Raw genomic sequence first — 23089 nt, forward strand, 5'->3', positions numbered from 1 at the left:
CCCTGGCTTCGGGTATGGAGCACTGGATGCTGCTGCTACCCAAGTGTGAACCTCGGTTTTCATATTCGTGAAATAGGCTTAAAAACACCTAAATCCCAAAGCTGCCACCCTAGGGAGCACGTTTTTGAAGGCTGGCTTCACGCTGTCATTTAGCAAGTCATTTCGTCCTCTTGGAGCCTCGGTGGGTAAAATGAACGTGAAGAAAAGCACCGAGGAGTACTTTGAGCTCGAAGGGAGGCCATCCGTGTAAAGGGCTTGGATTATACACCCAGATTCTGTCAATGGATCGATCTCCCCAGTATTTATGGAAACTCCTGACTGCACGCCCGTGCTGGGCGCAGGGGAAACAGCGACGCACGGGACAAAACAAGCTTGCAGAACCGCAGGGGGCAGAGAGGCTGTAAACAAGCCAACGGGCTGCACTTGTAGCGGTTCTGTTGCCAATGCCATTCAGACCCCAGTCCCGGATTCCGCGCTCGGGGTGCGAGAGGCCGCTCCCGGGGCGGGGCGGGGAGGGACCCGGGCGGGGCGGGAGGGGCGGGGCGCCCGGACCTATTAGGTCCCGCGCCGGCAGCCGGGCAGTAGACACGAAGCTTCTCCGGTGGCTCACAGACGCTGCCAGCATCGCCGCCGCCAGGTGAGTGCCCCGGACACTGCTGCCGCCCGCCGCTCCACCCACCTCGAGCCCGGCGGTTAGCGCCCCGGCCGCGGCCCGGGTGCCGAGCGGCTGGAAGTGTGGGGACCCGTGCCCAGGTTTTTCCGCTCCAGCAAGTCGCTGGCGAGTCCCTTGTGGGGCGACGTCTCAGGACTCTGGCTCCGAAACGTCCCCTTTCTGCCCGGGGCTCCAGGTCCCTGACGGGTGATCGTGCCAGGCGCGGCCCCTGCGGGCCTCAGTTTCCGCGCTTGTGCAATGGGGTGGTTCCTCTGCGTGTCGCCGCTACGGCCGGACGCTCCATCGCCCTCGCACCGTCCTCGAGTGCGGCTTCCGGGCACCGGACTCCGACCTCTGCGGTGGTGCGGACCCGGCCAGAGCGCAGCGCGGCACCGGCGGCCCACGGCCGCGGCCGCACAGCCCCGGTGCCCTTAAAAGAGGGAAGATGGCGTCTTGCCCGGTGCTGCCGGGACCGGCTCCCGGAGGCGCTGTGCACCTAAGAGCCGAGGAAATGCTTCGTAACGGGACGCCCAGAAAGTCCGGAACAGGAACGTGCACCCGGAGCGGCGCGCTGCCGCCCGCCCACACCTGCCCATGCGCCCTGCACAGGTGCGCCCCGGACTGGTCGCGGGGACTAGAGCCCGGCTGGGGCGAGCGACCTTGTTAGGTAAATTGGGGGTGCGCCCCTGCGGGTGACCCGAGAGGGATCCCCCCGCCTGCGGGGCGCGGTCACGACAAGGCTTGTGGGGTTCGGAGCTGGTCGTCGTCGGGGCTCTGGCCTCCTAAATGCGATCGCTTTCAAGCCCTTCATTGTCAGTTTTGCCAGAATGAGCCGCTCGTGGGGTAGGACGCGGTTGTTGATGTTGTTGTTGCTCTTACTACTGTAACATTTTTGTTGCTGTTTTAACGCAGTGTTTACTGTGGCCTGGGAGCCCGAGCTTCCCTGGGAGGGTTGGTGTCTGCCTCATGTCCCCACATGAGGAGGGTCAGAGTCTGGTGGGCACTAGCGCCGGGAAGTTCTTAACATCTGTCTGTCCTTGGGAGCAGGAGGCCTCATTTTCCAGGTGGAGAAACAAGAGATTTCAGTCCCAGGAGGCACAGAAATGCCAGGGTTGTCTAGCTGGAAGCCAAGGGCCCTTTATGGAACCCAAGCCAAAACCTCTTTCCACTCTCCAGCCCTGTGGCCTCTGAAGGGCTAGTCCATCTCTCTGAATCTCAGTTCCTTCTGTTCATTCTGCAAAATGTATTTCTGAGGTTTCTGCCCAGGTGAAGAAATCCCAACTCAAGTTAGTAGCCTCCGTGTAGTTAAGACTTACCCTGATTTCTACTTAATTTGGGCATGTCTTTGGAATAAGTTCTCGGGAATGGCACAGTCTGGGTGTTTTTTTGCTTTGTTTTGTTTTTTTGAAACAAGAGCTTCACTCTTGTTGCCCAGGCTGGGGTGCAGGGGCGTGATCTGGGCTCACTGCAACCTCTGCCTCCTGGGTTCAAGCCGTTCTCCTGCCTTAGCCTCCCTAGTAGCTGGGATTACAGGCGCCCACCACGACACCCAGCTAATTTTTTGTATTTTTAGTAGAGACGGGGTTTCACCATGTTGGCCAAGGTAGTCTCGAACTCCTCCTGACCTCAGGCGATCCACCCGCCTCAGCCTCCCAAAGTGCTGGGATTACAGACGTGGCCCCATGCCTGGCCCTTTTATTATTATTATTATTATTACTATTATTATTATTATTATCTTAAGGATATTAAGACTAAGATTCTCACACATTTGACACGCGCCTGTAATCCTAGCACTTTGGGAGGCTGAGGCAGGAGGATTGCTTGAGCTCAGTAGATTGAGACTAGACCGGGTAACATGGTGAAACCCTGTCTCTACCAAAAAAAAAAATTAACTGGGCATGGTGGCATGTGCCTCTGTTCCTAGCTACCCAGGAGGCTGAGTTCAGAGGACTACCTGAGCTTGGAGGGGTCGAGGCTCCAGTAAGCCCTGATCACGCCACTGCACTCTAGCCAGGGAGACAGAGTGGGACCCTGTCTCAAAAAAAGGAGCATTAGGCTGGGCGCGGTGGCTCACATCTGTAATCCTAGCACTTTGGGAGGCCGAGGGAGATGGATCACCTGAGGTCAGGAGTTGTGAAACTAGCCTGGCCAACATGGCAAAATCAGTCTCTTTTAAAAATGCAAAAATTAGCCAGGCGAGTTGGAGTGTGCCTGTAGTCCTAGCTACTTGGGAGGCTGAGGCAGGAGAACTGCTTGACCCTGGGAGGCGGAGGTTGCACTGAGCTGAGATCACACCACTGCACTCCAGCCTGGGCCACAGAGTGAGACTCTCTGTCAAAGAAAAAAAAAAGCACCAAATGGTAGATCCCCAGTGTCTGTTACAGCTCGGGTACTCTATGGCTAGATAGAAGGGCTGCATACATGTTAGTTATTGTAAGGTTTTTTTTTTTTTTTTTTTTTTTTTTTGAGACGGAGTCTTGCTCTGTCACCCAGGCTGGAGTGCAGTGGCCGGATCTCAGCTCACTGCAAGCTCCACCTCCGGGGTTTACGCCATTCTCCTGCCTCAGCCTCCCGAGTAGCTGGGACTACAGGCGCCCGCCACCTCGCCCGGCTAGTTTTTTTGTATTTTTTTTTAGTAGAGATGGGGTTTCACCGTGTTAGCCAGGATGGTCTCAATCTCCGGACCTCGTGATCCGCCCTTCTCGGCCTCCCAAAGTGCTGGGATTACAGGCTTGAGCCACCGTGCCCGGCCATTGTAAGGTTTTTTTAATTTGAGACGGAGTTTCGCTCTTGTTGCCCAGGCTGGAGTGCAATGGCTGGGAATACATGCGTGAGCCACCTCGCGTGGCTCAAGTTTCTTACACATTTGACTTGCCTGTAATCCCAGCACTTTGGGAGGCGAAGGCAGGAGGATTGCTTGAACCCAGGAGGTGGAGATTGCAGTGAGCAGAGATGGCTCCACTGCACTCAGCCTGGGCTAACATGAGACTCCATCTCAGAAAAAAAAAAAAAAAAAAAGGTATCTTGTGTCACAGAGCTGCAAAGAAACCAGAGACTACTAAGAACAGTGTACTTTTTTTTCCCCCAATTTCTGATCCCGTCTCAAATAAACGGAAGGAGGTAATTGAGGAAGGGCTTGATTGGCCGGTGAGTCTTGAAGCTGACACCACTGCTGGTGGTATTTTCCCCTCTCCCTGGAAAGCATCCTGTTTTTAGTGAACCTGTTAAATGTGTAGACAATTGATGGCTTTTTGCTTCCCCTGCTGCAGGCTTAGTGGATCCCATGAGATTCTGACTACCGTCTGTGCTCAGAACAGTTTGAGCAGTATGGAGGAAGTCTCCGCACCAGTCTTACTGTTGCTGGTCACCAGGAAGCCAGCAGTGTGTCTGAACTGGACACATGTGACCACTTCCTAGCCTCCCTTTGTCCTACCACTGGTTGGTTGGGGCTGGTCCCTGGGAGAAACATAGAATATGAGCAAATCAGTCCCCGGCCCCTAAGTTCCTTGTTGGCCCCGAGACAGGCAGGAGAGGGGCGGGCACAGAGGGCAGCTGATTTTCCTAGTGTCAATATTAGGATGTGACAATACAAAACACCACTGGGGCTCGCCAGGCACTGCGTAGTAAACCTGTTTTTCTGGGGGTGGGAGAGAACTTGGCACCCAGTTACTCAGACTGAAAAGCCGTGCAGCAAACAGAGAAAAGCTCACTTGTTTATTTGAGTGAGGGTCCCTGTCACTTTGGATATTTAAGATCAAGTATTCTTGACCCCCCCACCTCCCTAAGATGGCGTCTTGCTCTGTTGCCCAGTCTGGAGTGCAGTGGCGTGATCTCGGCTCACTGTAACCTCTGCCTCCCGGGTTCAGGTGATCCTCCTGCCTCAGCCTCCTGAGTAGCTGGGATTACAGGCACGTGCCACCATTGCAGGCTAATTTTTTTTTTTTTTTTTTTTTTTTGAGATGGAGTCTCGCTCTGTCGCTCAGGCTGGAGTGCAGTGGCCGGATCTCAGCTCACTGCAAGCTCCACCTCCCAGGTTCACGCCATTCTCCTCCCTCAGCCTCCCAAATAGCTGGGACTACAGGCGCCCACCACCTCGCCCGGCTAGTTTTTTGCATTTTTTAGTAGAGACGGGGTTTCACCGTGTTAGCCAGGATGGTCTCGATCTCCTGACCTCGTGAGCCGCCCGTCTCGGCCTCCCAAAGTGCTGGGATTATAGGCTTGAGCCACCGCACCCGGCCTAATTTTTGTATTTTTAATAGAGATGGGGTTTCACAGCGTTGGCCAGGTTGGTCTCGAACTTCTGACCTTGTGATCTGCATGTATACCCTGCATGCAGCATTTCACCTCCTTCTCAGGGCTACATCTGCCCATCGGGCTTTCCTTCTTGGCCTTTAACAGAAGGTGATACTGTCCAGTCCAGGGTCTCCCAGCCAGGAACAGCCTGCCATTGTGAGCCGAGCGCTTGATTAACCCCTTCCCTCATTCTCAGGATTTTGCAGTGAACTCTCAACCCTTTCTCTGGCTGTCCGCATCCTCTCACCTGCTTTCACTGGGTCCTTGCTCTGTGCTGGGGCCATGCAGGTTCCTGGCCGGCTGGGTCAGACACACAGGTAAACATTTAATGAGACCTTGATGGGCTGAGTGCCCAATCCAGGTCTGTTTACCCAAGGTGCTGGGACAACACAGATGAGGAGCAGTTAATTCTGTCTGGGGGAGGGTTGGGAGGAAGTGACTTGTGCCTGAGCCCCAAGGAATGAGTGAGTCCCCTGTGCCTGCCTGGGGAATGATGGTAGCAGAGGGGGGATGTAAAGGAGGAGTTGGGGTGTGAAAGGGCTGGGGTGCAAGTTCATAGGGGAGACCCAAACACTGTGAAGCTGAGCCCAGGGGCGGTACCTGCCTCTCAAGCCTCAGGGTCGGGGCCAGGGTGAACAGTCTTCATATTCTTCAGCCTCAGCATTTCAGAACTTTTTTTTTTTTTCTTTGAGACGGAGTCTCGCTCTGTTGCCCGGGCTGGAGTGCAGTGGCCGGATCTCAGCTCACTGCAAGCTCCGCCTCCCGGGTTTACGCCATTCTCCTGCCTCAGCCTCCGGAGTAGCTGGGACTACAGGCGCCCGCCACCTCACCCAGCTAGTTTTCAACATTTCAGAACTTGTTTTATTTTATTTTTTTTGAGATGGAGCCTTGCTCCCGTCGTGCAGGCTGGAATGCAGTGGCGTGATCTCGGCTCACTGCAACCTCCACCTCCTGGGTTCAAGTGATTCTCCTTCCTCAGCCTCCCTAGTAGCTGGGATTACAGGCACGCGCCACCACGCCTGACTAATTTTTGTATTTTTAGTAGAGATGAGGTTTCGCCATATTGGCCAAGATGGTTGTGAACTCCTAATCTCAGGTGATCCACCTGCCTCAGCCTCCCAAAGTGCTAGGATGACAGGTGTGAGCCACCGCGCCTGGCCTAATTTTTGTTTTTGAGTGAGTCTTGCTCTGTCTGCTAGGTTGGAGTGCAGTGGCATGATCCCGGCTCACTGCAAGCTCTGCCTCTCAGGTTTAAGTGATTCTCCTGCCTTAGTCTCCTGAGTAGCTGGGACTACAGGTGCCTGCCACCAGCCACCACGCCTGGCTAACTTTTGTATTTTTAGTAGAGACATTGTTTCACCATGTTGACCAGGGGGGTCTTGAACTCCTGACCTTAGTTGATCCATCTGCCTTGGCCTCCCAAAGTGCTAGGATTAGAGGAGGGAGCCACCGCACCCCGGCTCAGAACTTGTTTTAAATATGAACTTTTGAAACTCAACAACTGTAGACCCAGGTGGTGGCTTGGCATTCTCTGCTTCCTTCATGGTGATAAAAAGGCACAGGCTTCCCCTTTTTGGGGTCATTTCAAAATCAGTCGAGAGAATTATTAGTCTGGTACACTTCCTCTAGAGTTAGGATTATTTTTATAGGTGTTCAAACAGGAAAGGACATAGATTAAAATCTCTCTCCCCTGACTTTTTGATACAGGGTCTCACTCTGTCGCCCAGGCTGGAGTGCAGTGGCGCAATCACAGCTCACTGCAGCCTCAACCTCCTGGGCTCAAGTGATCCTCTCACCTTGTCCTCTTAAAGTGGTGGGAGCCTCCAAAAGGCTGAGCTGTGAGGTTGGGTAGGTTACATGTATTAAATGCATTTTTTTTTTTTTTTTTGAGACAGTTTTGTACTTGTCACCCAGGCTGAAGTGTAATGGCACAATCTCGGCTCACTACAACCTCTGCCTCCCAGGTTCAAGCGATTCTTCTGCCTCAGTCTCCCAAGTAGCTGGGATTACAGGCACCCGCCACCACAGCCAGCTATTTTTGTATTTTTAGTAGAGATGGGGGTTTCACCATGTTGGCCAGGCTGATCTCGAACTCCTGACCTCGGATGATCCACCCGCCTTGGTTTCCTAAAGTGCTGGGATTACAGGTGTGAGCCACCGCGCCTGGCCTTAAATGCATTTTGGAGTGAGCCATCACACCTGGCTTCCCCTAACTCTAGTCTTAGAAATGAAGAATTAGGGGACCAGAGAGGCTAAGGAATTCTTCCAAACCCCATGGCCAACGTGGCCCAGGCCCAGGGGTTCAGCAGCCAAGTGCCCCTTGTCAGAGCCAGGCTCCGCAAGAGCCCTGACTCTGTCTGGGGCTGTACCAGGTGGGGTGGGGTGTGCGTGGGAGGGAGTGGGGTTTGCTTTCTTGTAAGAGAGAAACTGACATCAAACCAAACATCTGGACCATCTCTACAATATGCCAGGCAAAACGGAAACAGGCCTGTTTGTCACTCAGCACATCTGCATCCCTGTGCAGGGCCCTGAGGGGCCACTGGGTGGGGGAAGCATGATCTGAAAGTAGTCCCTGTGTCCTGCCTCTGGGTGGTGCCTTGTTTCGGAATGGTTTCAGGGTGTTTTTGTGTGTTTTTTTTTGAGGTGGAGTCTCACTCTCTTTCCCAGGCTGGAGTGCAGTGGCGCCATCTCAGCTCACTGCAACCTCCGCCTCCCGGGTTCCAGCGATTCTCCCACCTCAGCCTCCAGAGTAACTAGGATTACAGGCGCTTGCCACCACGCCCGGCTAATTTTTTGTATTTTTAGTAGAGATGGGGTTTCACCATGTTAGCCAGGCTGGTCTTGAACTCCTGACCTGAAGTGATCCGCCCACCTTGGCCTCCCAAAGTGCTGGGATTACAGGTGTGAGCCACCGCGCCCAGCCAAGGGTTTCAGGGTTTGAAGTCTCATGTAGGACTCAGTGTCACTCCTGTGGTTGTCCCTGCGAGCGCATCAGAGAGGTGCTGTGACCAGGATCACACAGTCCCCCTCCGTGGGGGTTGGGGTAAGGGATAGTATGTTTAATTATGTAAGTAATTACAGACTCATTGTCAGGTTCAAAGTAATGGATACAAGCTAAGTCTGCTAGGCGAAGTGGCTCACGCCTGTAATCCTAGCACTTTGGGAGGCCGAGGCGGGTGGATCACCTGAGGTTGGGAGTTCGAGACCAGCCTGAGCAACACGGTGAAACCCCGTCTTTACTAAAAATACAAAATTAGCCGGCTGTGGTGGCGCATGCCTGTAATCCCAGGGACTTGGCAGTTGAGGTGGAAAGATCACCTGAGCCCAGGGAGGTGGAGACTGCAGTGAGCCACGTTCATGCCACCACACTCCAGCCTAGCTGACAGAGAGACCCTGTCCCAAAATGATAATTCTCCATATTAGGCCTCCCACAGGGGGATCTTGGGGGGTCTGCAGCTCAGGTGACTCCCATCTTGTCACTAGCCAGGTGACACCTTCATTCTGGAGCCTTAGCTCTGAACGCCCCAGGTGGGGGTGCCCTTTCAGACGCCCCTTTTCAATTTCAAAGGCTCTGATTCTAGATCTTGAAGCCGGATGCGGCCCTGGCACCCGGCTTCAGTTTCCACTGTGAAGGACGGAGGTCTCCCAGGCCCAGCCCAGGCGGCCAAGCCCATCCTGGAATCAGAACACACTGAGCACATTTTGTAGGGTGGCACCTTTTTATCCAAGTTACTAGCTACACATCAGTGTTTAAAGAGAAGAAAGTGACCTTTCATTTTTTTTTTTTCTTGAAACTTGAGGAAACAAGATACATACTACTGATTTTTTTTTTTTTCCTAATAACTAAATGCATGTCTGCAGCGTGGTAGAGGTGTCTTTTTTTTCATGCTATGTGGGGAAAGTGTGCTGCTTTTCGGAGATGGACTGGAATGTCTGGTTTCTGTCCCTGGGCCCTGTTTTCTATAGAAGGTGCGGTAGTGAGATCCAGGGCCACTCCTTCCTATCACTCAGGTGGTGATAGTGTATACTTTGAGCTAAAGGGCTCTTTGTGAGCCTCCAAAAAATAACAACTCATATTTATTGAGCACTCACTCATGGGTACTGTACCTGATTTAGCTCATTTAATCTTCACAGCAACCCCAGGAGGTAGATTTTACTGAGGAGGAAACTGAGGTGCAGAGAAGCTAGCTGCTTCCCCAGGAGTAGCCCATGTATGAGTGAAGCTGGGCAGGCTGGCCCCAGAGCCCAAGCCCCTACCCCTGCTGCAGCTGACGTTTCAGGGATGACTGTGTCAAGGGCCCTGATCCCCTTTACTCTTTTGGCAGGAAAGGAGAGAGTGCTTCCCTTACACTGTCACCCTTAACAACTTTTTTTTTTTTTTGAAATGGAGTCTCACTCTGTCGCCCAGGCTGGAGTGCAGTGGTGATCTCGGCTCACTGCAGCCTCCGCCTCCCGGGTTCAAATGATTCTCCTGCCTCAGCTTCCCGAGTAGCTGGGACTATGGGTGCATGCTACCACGCCCGGCTATTTTTTTGTATTGTTTAGTAGAGAAGGGGTTTCACCGTGTTAGCCAGGATGGTCTCAATTTCCTGACCTCGTGATCTGCCCTCTTTGGCCTCCCAAAGTGCTGGGATTACAGGCATGAACCACCGTGCCCGGCCTCTTACAACTTTACTGCACAGATGTCCCCCAACTTTGATTTGATTCGGTTGAGGATTCTTCACTGTATAGTAGTGCAAGCGTGGCACACAATCGGTTGAAACCACGCTTTGAATACCCACCTGCACATCCATATTCTACTCTTCACTGTCAGAGGCGGAGGCTGCAGTGAGCCGAGATCACGCCACTGCACTCCAGCCTGAGCAACCGAGCGAGGCTCCCTCTTGAAGAAATTTAAAAAAAAGGAAATTCCTTTCTGTCTTCCCTCTCCCCTTTGGTGCTCCTCCCCTCTCCTCCCTTCTCTGAATCTCCCTGCCTTCCCTCTTTTTTCTTAGCTAATTCTCCATCACTTATGGGAAGCGAATCGACCCACCCTTCCAAACTGAGCAGTTTTGGACACGTGCAGGTTCCTAACAGCGGGGTCTGGAGCCTGGGCTTCCCCAGTCAGGTGGTGAGGGAGTCATGATATAGGGCATTGTGTACTTTGAGCTTCTTGAAATATAGCCTGGGCAATGTAAAACCCAAAAAATTAGCTGGGAGTGGTGGCGTGCGCCTGTAGTCCTCCTAGCTACTTGGGAGACTGATGCGGGAGGATCACCTGAGCCTGGGAGGTGGAGACTGCTGTGAGCCATGACCTTGCCACTGTACTCCAGGCTGACAAAGCAAGACTCTGTCTCAAAAAAAAAAAAAAAAAAAGAAAAAATATACCTTGAAGAAAAACATCAAATAGCTCCATTTCATATATATATACACACACACACACACACACACACACACACACACACACACACATTTTTTTTTTTGAGATGGAGTTTTTTGCTGTTGTCGCCCAGGTTGGAGTGTAATGGTGAGGTCTCGGCTCACTGCAAACTCCTCCTCCCAGGTTTAAGCAATGTTCCTGCCTCAGCTGCCCGGGTAGCTGGATTACAGGTGCGCACCCCATACCTGGCTAATTTTTTTGAAATGGGATAGAGACAGGGTTTCACCATGTTAGGCTGGTCTTGAACTCTTGACCTCGTGATCTGCCTGCCTTGGCCTCCCAAAGTGCTGGGATTACAGGTGTAAGCCACCATGCCTGGCCCATTTCATATATTTTAAAAATTTTTATTGTTAATTTATTTTTAGAGAGGGGGTCTCGCCATATTGGCCAGGCTGGTCTTGAACTGGGCTCGTGCGACCTGCCCGCCTCGGCCTCCCGAAGGGCTGTGATGACAGCACAGCGGTGTCTGCAGATCTCTGGCTTCAATTTTTCAGGGCTGCCAGGTGCACACGGGGGTGTATGTGGGATGCATCCCTAGAAATCAAAGGTCATGTGCGTGTGTGACTGGTGGATGCTGATTGTCATACTACCCCCCAGAAAGGCAGCAACATGTGCAGTCCACTGTGGTGTCCTGAGCCTCTGGTCTCCTCCCTTCTAAGGCTGTTGATTGTGTTAACCAGCTTTTATGGAGCCCCTGCTAGGTGGCGGGAAATGGGCAGTAGTGTATCTTTTCATCCTATCAGCAGCCCTGGAGGCCCGGCTGTTTCTGCAAGGCTCAGAGGTGAGCTGGTTGTTCTGCCACACAGCAGGGGCCGAGCAGGGGGTGGAACTGAGGTCCAGCCTGGCTGCAGGCTCAGGGCGTTTCCTGCTGGGTTGCACTGGAGTTGTGTGTGCTCCAAGGGCTTTGCGTCACCCCACCCTCATGGTCCAGGGCCAGGCTGTGACTGGGCGGGCTGCAGGTGGAAGACTGGACCAGGGTTTTTTAGCTGGGCCCACTCAGCCGGCCCTCCCTGTGACCCCAGCGTGGCCCCTGACCCTCTTGGTTTGCCTGCCTGTGAAATGGGAAGTGTCAGATCCCACCTGCCTGGCTTTGGCAGGACTGGGTGAGATCATGAGAGTCTGAGGGTCCCTACCGGGAGTTCGACCCCACCCTCAGGTCCAGCCCCACCCACCTCTGCCCCCCCACCCCTGCCCTGACACTCCTGCGGCCTCAGCGCTTGAACACCTGCTGAGGACTGTGCAGGACACATCTCTACTTGCTTGTGCTTCTGCACAACCGGGAGGGGCTTAGGAGGTAGATGGCGTTTCCCCATCTTCCAGATGAGCCACAGGCGAGCTGTTGAGTGCAGAGCTGTTCACCAAATGCAGGCTGCTCTGTCCAGAACCTGCCCTCCCTCCCGCTCTGAGCCCTGCAGGTACCCTCAAGGCCGTGGGTGTGGCGCTCTCTTCTGCACACATTAGATTTGCATCCTAACCTCTTAGGGTAAAACAGGGCTTCTGACTGGCGCCTGGTGTTTCCACTGGTGAGTGTGTAGGAGGCAAAGTGTGGGCTGTAGCCTGGGTGGGGACACATGGCTAGGTGTGTCTTCCTTCACCAAAGAAGGGTTTCAACTACTCATTTGCAAGTTTGCTGGAAAAAAAAGATAATAAAAACCAGTCCAGTTTCCTGGATCTGCAGCTGCAGTGACCTCACAGGGTGTCTTCTGGGAGTAGATTGCCTCCATGTCTTCAGTCAACAAATGTATGTCTGCTCTATGCCAGGTCTTGGGCTGAGAACCAGAAACTGATAAGAACAGCAGCTCCCCTCTTAGGGGTTTACTCTGTGCCGGATCATTTCATCCCCACAATAGTCCTGTGCAATAGGTGTTACCAGTATCTCCATTCTAATTTTTTTTTTTTTTTTTTTTCTGAGATGGAGTCTTGCCCTGTTGCCCAGCCTAGAGTGCAGTGACGCAGTCTTAGCTCACTGCAACTTCCGCCTCCCGGGTTCAAGCAGTTCTCCTGTCTCAGCCTCCCGAGTAGCTAGGATTACAGGTGCCCACCACCACGCCCAGCTAATTTTTGTATTTTTAGTAGAGAGGGGGTTTCACAATGTTGACCAGACTGGTCTTGAACTCCTGACCTCATGATCTGCCCGCCTTGGCCTCCCAAAGTACTGGGACTAAGGCAGAGCCATCTTTGTTTCAGAATTAAGGAAACAGAGGTCAGCTAACTTGCCCAGGGACACCCAACAGCCCAGTTGCAGAGCCCACACTCCAGCCCACCACAGGTATGAAACTGAGCAGCAGCTAGTGTAGTCAGCTGGAGCCAGAGGGGAAGAGAGACGCAGACTCTGAGGGTCCAATAAGGTGATGCCTGAATCGGCCAGGCTCAAACTCATAATCTCCGTGCTTTGGGAGGCCCAGGTGGGAGCTGAAGCCAGGAGTTCTGAGACAAGCCTGGGCCACAAAGCAAGACCCTATCTCTACAACAATTATATAAAAATTAGCCATGTGCATGGTACATACCTGTCCAGTTACCCTGGAGGCTGAGGTGGGAGGATTGCCTGAGCCCAGGAGTTTGAGGCTTTAGTGAGCCATGATCAGGCCACTGCGCTCCAGCCTGGGCAAAAGAGTGAGACCCTATATGTGAAAAAAATAATAATAAAATTTAATTTTTATAAAAGGGCCAATAGGCATAGGCATGGGCCAGTCAGGTTGGCTGGTGAGCTCTGCACATTTGAAGACTTGGAGGCATGGCAGGACCAGGCACCATCCGTGGAAAGTGTACTTATCTTGAGTGTGGTTAGGGCGGGAACCAAGATTGGGGTGGCAGGGCCACAGAGGGAGAGCCTGTTAGTGGATGTGGCACAACCCCCCCACTTTTTTTTTTTTTTTTTTGAGACAAGTCTCGCTCTGTTGCCCAGGCTGGAGTGCAATGTCGCAGTCTCAGCTCACTGCAACTTTCGCCTTCCAGATTCAAGTGATTCTCCTGCCTCAGCCTCCCGAGTAGCTGGGATTACAGGCGAGCGCCACCACACGCAGCTAATTTTTGTATTTTTAGTGGAGATGGCGTTTCACCACGTTAGGCAGGCTAATCTCAAACTCCTAAGCTCAGGTGATCCACCTGCCTCCACCTCTCAAAGTGCTGGGATTACAGGCGTGAGCTGCACTGCAGCAGGCCAGGTCTAGGGAGCCGAACAGAGCAGTGAGAGGGTCAGGGTTGAGGCTGCTACCTAGAGATTAGGTTGGAGAGAGCTCCACTGAAGGCTGGAGACCAGTAAGGCATTCAGCACAGGTGCCAGGTAAGAGCTGACCAGGACTGGGCCTCCCTTGGGCTGGTGGGGTGGCCAGGAGAGACCACAGCTGTAAGGACCGTCCTGGGCAGGCCCCCCACCCTCCACTCCCTGGCTCAACACTGAGTTTTCCCATGCACATCTGGGCCCCAAGGCCAGCCCTGGCCTGGTATGGTGATGGGATCTTCGCCATTCATATCAAGCCAATCTTGGGGCCTGGGCCTAGAGGCCGGAGGTTAAAGGCTCAGATTAGGTCACTTCTTTGATGGGGTAGAGGGTAATGGGTATTTAATGAGTTAATCCAAAGTGCTGTAATCCCAGTACTTTGGGAGGCTGAGGTGGGCGGATCACTTGTGGTCAGGAGTTGAGACCAGCCTGGCCAACATGTCGAAACCCCGTCTGTACTAAAAACAGAAAAATTAGCCGGGCGTGGTGGCGCGCGCCTGTAGTCCCAGGTGCTTGGGAGTCTGAGGCAGAGAATCACTTGAACCTGGGAGGCGGAGGTTGCAGCTGAGCTGAGATCGCGCCGTTGCACTCCAGCCTGGACAACAGAGTGAGACTGTCTCAAAAAACAAACAAAAAACACTACCACCAACAAAAACACAATAGATGGGGAAACCAAGGCTGGGGCAGGAAGGATTGGGTCAGCATATTAATCTAAGGTGAGACGTGGTCCTGGGTCTACTCAGATGGGGATGTTGGCGGGGTGGGGAGCTTGAAAGGGTCTTGAAGGCAGAGCGTGGGTGACTGACTCCTCAGGTAGGCCCGGCCTACTCTCTGCTGTAGACCCTGGACGGCGTAGCCCACTCCGGTGGCTGGGGCCTTCTTCCTATCTGGCGCCTGAGGATTCTGGGAATGCCTGCTGTGTAAGGGGGCTGTTGGGACAGTGGCTTAAGGCAAGGCTCAGTGCAGCTCACAGCTCAGCTCACAGTGAGCTGAGGTTCCACTGTCGTTCTCACTTTGCAGGGCATGGAGGTACTGGGGTCTCCACAGGAGCACAGAGCAGGAGACTGCCTTTTCGAGGGGTAGGGAAAGGGGGGAAAAGCAAACAAGGGCTGGAGCTGCTTTCCTAGGGAAATGCCCTTTGCATAGACACCCAAGGCAGCCGGAAGTTCTGGACGCAGTTCTTTTAATGCCACCTTAACACGCACAGTGCTGGCAATCTATACAATGTAAACATCCCATCTGTGACATTTTATTTTTTCTTCTGGAGTCAGAATCTAGCTCTGCCTCCCAGATTCAAGTTGGGATTCCAGGCATGCGCCACCACACCTGACTAATTTTGTATTTTTATTAGAGGCGGGGTTTTACCATGTTGGCCAGGCTGGTCTCAAACTCCTGACCTCAGGTGATCCGCCCACTTCAGCCTCTCAAAGTGCTGGGATTACAGGCGTGAGCCACCACACCCAGCCCATCCATCTCCCTTGAATGCTGAAAGCAAGTTGTGATCACACACCTGTGCCTAGGCCTGTGGGAGGGCGGCCTTGTGGGTCCTGCCTGCTGTCAGTTCTCCCTTGCGTGGGGGGCAGGGAGACTTGGAGCTCTGTCCCTTCTTGGCTTAGTCATGAACTTCTGTAAGTCTCAGTGTCCTGTGTCAACAAACAGTTCAGTGAGATAGTGGCAGGGCAGAGTGTTCTATCAGCAGGCATGGGGAATTGAAAATTAAGAACACCCAGGGTATTATGGTAAGAAAATAATGAGTTGAGGCATAAAGGTAATGGTTAGTGCCAGCTTCCTCCCAGCGTGCCAGGCCCTGTTCAAAGTACATGGAGTTCCTTATTTCGTCTTCCCAATAGCCCAGGGCAGGGCTCTCAGACCATAAAATCCATTTCACAGATGAAGAAACTGACACACTGGTGCTAACTGCCAGAGCTGGGCTTTGAACTAGGCCATTAGATTCCCGTGCCACAGTCACTGTCATTATCATCGTCTAGATCGAAGACTGTTTGGTACACTGTGGGGTAAATGTGGGGTACATGATACTGAATCGGGTCGCAGAACCCTTCTCTGCCATCAGGATGAAACATTTATTGACGTGGGAATTCACAATGATCACAGTTAGGAAGGCCTTTGGTGGCAAAGAACAGGAAACTCAATGAATGGCGATGAGGATACATTTGGGTTCATTTTTCTTACAAACAGTTGGAGGAGGCAGCTCGGCAACACCCTCAGGCCTGGGTGCTCTCTGCCTCCCCACTCTGCTCTTCCTGGCCAAGCCGCTGCAGCTCCATCTTTGAAGGGGCTGCCCTGGCTGTGTCAGCTCCCTGGCATCCAACCCTTGCCTCCAGCCTCTGAGCCCTCATTGACCAGAACTGGGTTACACGGTTGCCACCAGCTGCAAGGGATGCTGGGAAGCTGAGGGAGAGGAGGGCCGCGGTTGGCTTAGATGAATGATGATGCAGGACCACCCCAAAGAAAACTGGGGTTCTATCAGCAAGGAGCCAGGTGGAATGGATATTGGAGAGGTAAATAGCATTTGCCAGTAAAGAAGGCTGTAAAACACTGTGTATGGGGTGATCCCATTTGTGAAGAAGGATGTGTGATGCGAACACGTGTTTAGGAAAATCACTAGAAGAATTAGCGATGATCTTACTGGGAATGGGGATTGTGATATGTTTTTCTCATGCTGCTTCTCTGCCTGCCTTCTCAAGAGAAATAGCAGACACCAAAGAACAGGTGTGGCCTTCTGTTAAGTGGTGCAGAGGAATCGCCCTGCCAGTGCAGCCTCGCCTCTGTCCCCTGTGCTGACAGCAGGTGCCTGGGTTTTCTTGAGGTCTGGTGTCAGAGGAGAACTTCTAATACTTATTTATACTCTGATTTTGTTTCACAAAGAAGAAAAAGGCTGGGTGCGGTGGTTCACGTCTGTAATCCTAGCACTTTGGGAGGCCGAGGTGGGGTGGATTGCTTTGAGGTCAGGGGTTCAAGACCAGCCTGGCCAACATGGTGAAACCTCCGGCCAACATGGTGAAACCCCTGTCTTTATTAAAAACACAAAATAATTAGCCAGGCGTAGTGGTGCATGCCTGTAGTCCCAGCTACTCAGGAGGCTGAGGCAGGAGAATCGCTTGAACCCAGGAGGCAGAGGTTGCAGTGAGCCGAGATTGTGCCACTGCGCTCCAGCCTGGGGGACAGAGCAAGGCTCAGTATCCAAAAACAAAGAAGAAAGAAAGAAAGGGCCCTTAGGAATCATCTCCAAATCCCTCCCTTCCAAGAACAGAGACGCTGGGCGATTTGCCCAGAGGCACACAGCATGTAGCGGGATTCATGCCTGCAGGAGCTGGGGCTGGGGGATATTGACAGCTTTAGCGGATCAAAAGAGCGGGTGAGTAGGGCTATGCAACCTGAGGGTCATCCTGTGAGAGAGCCCCTAGACCGCTCCGTTCTGAGGGGTCCAGCCATATGCTGTCTTTTTGCCGCAGAGGAGAAATGTCTGGAGTAAGACCCGTCTCCAGAGACATCTTGATGGAGACCCTCCTGTATGAGCAGCTCCTGGAACCCCTAACCATGGAGGTTCTTGGTGTGACTGACCCTGAAGAGGACCTGGACCCTATGGAGGACTTCGATCCTTTGGAGTGTATGGAGGACAGGTAGGTCGCCATGGCCTGCCCCACCCCATGCCTGATAGTGACTTCAGGGGTGGGCCGGATGAACAGACCTTCTGTGACTGGGGGAGCACTGCAGATGCCACCCAGGCAGGGCCCCCGAGAGGAAGATTCCCCAGATGTGGGCATGGAGGCTTCTGCCCTGGGAGTGGCTTCACTTTGCTGTCCCACCCTCCCCTGACACCAGCTCACAGACCCCTGGACAGCCACCATGTTCACAGTCCCAAGATGGACCTGGGGCCACTGGCTGTCAAAATGGCACAGTGTTTGGGCCTCAGGGAGCTAGACAGGCCAGGCCCTTAGCGACCTGCTGAGTATATCAAGGCCTCTTGAAGGAGGTGGCTCTATAGCCAGAAAGGGGACCCGATCCAGATCCCAAAAGAGGGTTCTTGGATCTCAAGCAAGAAGGAATTTGGGCCACACGCAGTGGCTCGCACCTGTAATGCCAGCACTTTGGGAGGCTGAGGCAGGTGGATCACTTGAGGTCAGGAGTTCTAGACCAGCCTGGTCAACATGGCAAAACCCCGTCTCTACTAAAAATACAAAAAGTAGCTGGGGCTGGGCGCGGTGGCTCACACCTATAATCCCAGCACTTTGGGAGGCCGAGGCGGGCGGATCACGAGGTCAGGAGATCGAGACCATCCTGGCTAACATGGTGAAACCCTCTCTCTACTAAAAAATACAAAAAATTAGCCGGGCGTGGTGGCGGGCGCCTGTAGTCCTAGCTACTGGGGAGGCTGAGGCAGGAGAATGGCATGAACCTGGGAGGTGGAGCTTGCAGTGAGCCAAGATCGCACCAAAGCACCTCCAGCCTGGGCAGCAGAGCGAGACTACACGTCTGTAGTCCCAGCTAGTTGGGAGGCTGAGACAGGAGAATATCTTGAACCCAGGAGGCAGAGGTTGCAGTGACCCAAGACTGCACCAACGTACTCCAGCCTGGGCAACAGAGTGAGACTCCATCTCAAAAAAAGAAAAGCTGCTCTACAGGCAGAGCAGCTGCATGTGCTGCTCGACTGAATATGCTTATAGTTATTTATTGATTATATGCTAAACAAGGGGTGGATTATTCAGGAGTTTCCGGGTAAGGGGTGGGCAGTTCCCGGAACTGAGGATTCCTCCTCCTTTTAGACCATAGAGGGCAACTTCCTGACGTTGCCGTGGCATTTGTAAACTCGTGGCACTGGTGGGAGTGACTCCTAGCATGCTAATGGAGTTGGTGCACAGTGAATAGCGAGGATGACTGGAGGTCACTTATGTGGCCACCTTGGCTTTGGTGGACTTTGGCTGGCGTCTTTGCGGAATCCTGTTTTATCAGCAGGGTCTTTGTAACCTGTATCTTATGCTGACTTCCTATCTCATCCTGTGACTGTGACTTAGAACTCTAGCCTCCTGGGAATGCAACCCAGTAGGTCTCAGCCTTTTGTTACCCAGCCACTATTCAAGATGGAGTTGCTCTGGTTCAGTTGCCTCTGACGGCTCTCATTTTAGAAAACCAGAACCGGGCTGGGCGCTATGGCTCATGCCTGTAATCCCAGCACTTTGGGAGGCTGAGGTGGGCGGATCACCTGAGGTTAGGAGTTCGAGACTAGCCTGGCCAACATGGTGAAACCCCATCTCTACTAAAAATACAAAAATTACCCGGGTATGGGGGTCGGGGAGGGGTGCGGGTGCCTATAGTCCCAGCTACTTATGAGGCTGAGGCAGGAAAGTCACTTGAACCCGGGAGGCGGAGGTTGTACTGAGCCCTGAGATTGCACAACCGCACTCCAGCCTGGGCAACAGAGTGAGACTCCGTCTCACAAAAAGAGAAGGAAAAGAAAGAGAAAGAAAAGAGAAAGAAAACCAGAACCTATGGAAGAGACTGAGGAGGCCATGCAGTTCCTGGCCCCAGCTTCAAAGAATTACTAAGGCATGAAGAAGGGATCTTCCTAGGACTGATAAGGCCCCTGGAGGCAAAAGGATTTGCCTGGGGTTTCAGGGGCCAAGGTCCAGTAGGACTTGACCCTTGCACTCGCCAGCTGCTCCCAGCTATGTCCAGCACTCGGCAGCACACCCAGGTGTCCAGGCACACCCAGCCTTCCCAGCGGCAGGAAGGACACGCACTTTTTTTCTTTTTTTGAGATGGAGTCTCTGTCACCCCGGCTGGAGTACAGTGGCATGATCTCTGCTCGCCACAAGCTCCGCCTCTCTGGTTCACGCCATTCTCCTGCCTCAGTCTGCTGAGTAGCTGGGACTACAGGTGGCCACCACCACACCCGGCTAATTTTTTGTACTTCTAGTAGAGACAGGGTTTCATCATGTTAGCCAGATGGTCTCGATCTCCTGACCTCGTGGTCTGCCTGCCTCGGCCTCCCAAAAGGTGCTGGGATTACAGGTGTGAGCCACCACACCCGGCTGCCCGGCTAATTTTTGTTTGGTATTTTTAGTAGAGACGGAGTTTCACCATGTTGGCCAGGCTGGTCTTGAACTCCTGACCTCAGGCGATCCACTCACCTTGGCCTCACAAAGTGTTGGGATTACAGGCGTGAGCCACCACGCCTGGCCAAGACTGGCACTTTCATTCTTCCCCTGGTACAGACGAGGGATGTGAAGGCCCAGGAGCAGCTGACCTCAGTAGTTTCTACCCTGAGCCTGGAAGAGAGTGGTCAGGCCTGACCTGAGCTGTTGCTTTCTGCTGGGGAATCCTGGCTCTGATGTGGTGCCTCCCACAGGCCAGGGACCAGCTCCAGGTTCCACAGGATTCTTTTCTGCTGTCAGCCTCAGGATTTTTAGTCATTAAGGTCCTCGACACAGGGATTGGGCTGGCTGGGATTTTAGAACTGGAGGGACTTGTCCATTAATGGATAAGGATGGAGGACAGTGTTTTCCATCCTGGGGCAGTGTTTGCCTGAGGTTCCCCAGGGTAACAGGAGGTAGGACCACAGCCCCCAACCCTGATTGCCAGCCCACCCCTGTACACCTCCCACCCGCATCCCCTTCAAGTAGGGAGCGTAGGCCCAGGGCATTAGCAGGTCAGGTGGGTGGGGCCAGGGCCCTGGCCCGGCCTCAGCTCAGGGCCCCTAGGAGTCCCACCTCCCTGGGAATTCCCCCGCTGTAGTCACTGGGATGGAACGCACACAGGTCCCTGGTGGAGGTCCAGACCAGCGAGCTGGGAGGGTGGGGAGTGTCTCAGTCTGTGTGTGGGAGTGGATGTGGATGGGGTGTAGGATCAAGGATGTGGTTTAGTGGGGGGGGCCACCAGGGGCTTCTTAGTCCCCCATTCTGAGAGTGGTGGTGCCAGCAGGGCTGGTTTCAGGATTGGGAACCAGGACACAGGTCTTAGAGGCCCCTCACCTCCCACAAAGGAAGGTGAGCTGCAACCCCTGTGGGAAGCCAGCCTCAGCCATCCAGGGGCTCAGCACTCCCCAGACCTGCCCGTTCCCCTCGTCCACCGTTTTCACCAAAGCCCACAGGTGGGCCTGCCCCAGGATTTGTCAGGGAAGTTCAGAGACCGAGTTCTGGATGTTCAGGCATCCCTGGGTGCACAGGCAGGCTGCCTCAGGAGACTCACCTGCTGCTGACACTAGTGGGCAGTCACAGGGCACAAGAGGGCCTGGGACTCACCACTCAGGCAGTGGCTGCTCCCTGGTGTCTCTGGCACCTCTGGGGCCACCCACGGATGGGACTGCGCGGGTATCTCTGAATCCAAGTGGGAGCCGGAGGAGGGATGCAGGGAGGCCCGCTCAATGCCTGCCCCGAATCTGACACCATCTTTTACCCTCTGGGCCACTCCCAGCCGCACACAATCCATTGGCTGGGTGGGTCCAGGTACATGTGGCCTCCACGGCACAGCCACACCCCGACTCCTATGTGTGCTCCCTGCAGTGACATGTTGGCCCTGCGGCTGGCCTGCATCGGGGATGAGATGGACGTGAGCCTCAGGGCCCCGCGCCTGGCCCAGCTCTCTGAGGTGGCCATGCACAGGTAACTGGCCTGTGCCCTGCCCAGGCCTCTATACCTGGGGAGGGGCCCTAGGCGGTAGGTAAAGGCCCTGAATGCAGCATAGGGCTGGGCCCTGAGGAAGCCCTGTGGGGAATGTGCCCTGACACTCTGGGGCTGTACTGAAACCCTTTGCTGCTTCCCGCACCTCCCTGGGAGCCCCCAGCTCCTGGCACTGGCCCCCTGCCACCTGTCCCTGGCATTCCTGGGCAACAGACAAAGCAGAGCCCAGGGCCCTTTTCTCGCCATCCTCATCAAGCCCAGATGGTACATTTCCACCATGGTCTTAAAAGGAGGTGCTACGTGAACTCGGATCCTAGACCCTGAGGGCTGGGCCTCTCGGCTAGTCTCCGGTGGGGGAACGGAGTGGGCAGTGGCTTGCCAGGGCCCTGTAGAATAGGGGGTTTATTTTCTATGTGGCCAGCTCTGGAAGACAGGGCCACTGGCAGGCGGCTGGCTGGGGAAGGAAGCAGGAAATCAGAATGGATTTGACCACAAACAGCCCATATCACACGGCCCCTGCAGGTGGAGGTGCCCATGGAAAGGGCCCCGGGTGGCTGTGGGGTGGGAGGGCACAGGCCCCTGTTCCCCACAGCTGTGACAGTGTCATCTAAGTACAGGCTGTCCCTACCTGTTCCTGCAGTAGTGGCTTTGTCCCCCCATCCTTTGTCTGTAGCCTAGGTCTGGCTTTCATCTACGACCAGACCGACGACATCAGGGATGTTCTTACAAGTTTCATGGACGGCTTCACCACCCTTAAGGAGAACATAATGAGGTTCTGGAGATCCCTGAATCCCGGGTCCCAGGTAAGAGCCTTGAGATTCCTGACCCTGATTTGCTCTGCGGCCAGTGGGGGCTGTCAGAGCTGCTCCTCAGGGCGCCACAGTCCCCATCACTCCCTGTCATCGGCTGTGTCATCATTGTCCACATCCACCTGGTCCCATAGGCTTTTGAGTTTGGGATTTCTGGTTATGAGTGCACAAACCAGTGCGTGGTCCTAGGGTCTCCCTCTGGCCCGAGCGCCTTCACCTGGCAGACGGGATTCTCGTCTCCTCGCCAGGGCAGAGGCCCCCTGAGCAGCCTTCCTGGCAGCCTGGTCCCACTCTGCACTGCCCACCACCAGGGCAGCTGACTGCCCTCACCTGTGTCCACCCTTTGCCTGTGTCCCACAGACTGGCAGCCGCTGGCCTCTTTGGCCATGTCCTCAGGGCCACTTTCTCCCTCTCCTGAACTCCTTCCTTCTCTGGTTCCCTCGAGCTCCTTCCCAGTCCCCACCTCCCTGGGCTTCCCCTTGGAACTCTGCTGTCACCCCTGTCTGGCCTCATTGCTGGGGCCTGCTCCGAGCCTGACTCCTCTGTTTTGCTCCCGCAGGTGTCCCGCGAACAGGTGCTGCTGGCGCTGCTGCTGCTGCTGGCGGCGCTGCTCAGCGGGGGCCTGCACCTGCTGCTCAAGTGAGGCCCCAGCGGCTCAGGGCGGGGCTGGCCCCACCCCTGTGACCACTGCCCTGGAGGTGGCGGCCTGCTGCTGTTGTCTTTTTAACTGTTTTCTCATGATGCCTTTTTATATTTAAACTCTGAGATAGTGCTGGAACACTGCTGAGGTTTTATACTCAGGTTTTTTCTTTTTTTAATTCCAGTTTTCGTTTTTTCTAAGAGATGAATTCCTATGGCTCCGAACTTGTACCGGTTAACTGTGGCTTGTGCTCAGGAAGAGCCATTCACTCCTGCCCCTGCCTACAAGGCAGGTAGCAGGGGGAGTGCTGGTCACACCCCTGTGTGATGTGTGATGCCCTTGGCAAAGAATCTACTGGAATAGATTCCAAGGAGCAGGAGTGCTCAATAAAATGTTGGTTTCCAGCAGACTCTGGTCCT

The 23089-nt window shown here is 54.1% G+C and overlaps 1 protein-coding gene across 2 annotated transcripts; it reads left to right on the plus strand.

Moving 5' to 3' along the window:
* Window positions 1–545: 545 nt before the first annotated feature.
* BIK (BCL2 interacting killer) lies at window positions 546–23077 on the plus strand. Of its 2 annotated transcripts, none has more exons than XM_010371206.2 (5): window positions 546–637; window positions 17058–17225; window positions 21105–21203; window positions 21895–22024; window positions 22590–23077. In XM_010371206.2, exons 2-5 carry the CDS (start codon window positions 17065–17067, stop codon window positions 22671–22673), a joined length of 474 nt encoding a protein of 157 aa, XP_010369508.1. In that variant the 5' UTR covers window positions 546–637; window positions 17058–17064; the 3' UTR covers window positions 22674–23077. The 2 variants fall into 2 exon arrangements, with proteins under 2 accessions (XP_010369508.1, XP_030771228.1); XM_030915368.1 differs by lacking the exon at window positions 546–637 and adding an exon at window positions 1060–1319.
* Window positions 23078–23089: the final 12 nt, after the last annotated feature.

This window comes from Rhinopithecus roxellana, chromosome 13 (genome assembly GCF_007565055.1).
Source record: "Rhinopithecus roxellana isolate Shanxi Qingling chromosome 13, ASM756505v1, whole genome shotgun sequence".
In the NCBI taxonomy this organism is placed as follows: domain Eukaryota; kingdom Metazoa; phylum Chordata; class Mammalia; order Primates; family Cercopithecidae; genus Rhinopithecus; species Rhinopithecus roxellana.

What these genes read in the sequence shown, in the direction of transcription:
- BIK (XM_010371206.2), top strand. Translation starts at nt 17,065, where the DNA reads ATGTCTGGAGTAAGACCCGTCTCCAGAGACATCTTGATGGAGACCCTC. An exon ending in TCTGAGGTGGCCATGCACAG is followed by an intron (nt 21,204 to 21,894) that starts GTAACTGGCCTG and finishes CTTTGTCTGTAG; the next exon opens with CCTAGGTCTGGCTTTCATCT. An exon ending in CCCTGAATCCCGGGTCCCAG is followed by an intron (nt 22,025 to 22,589) that starts GTAAGAGCCTTG and finishes TTGCTCCCGCAG; the next exon opens with GTGTCCCGCGAACAGGTGCT.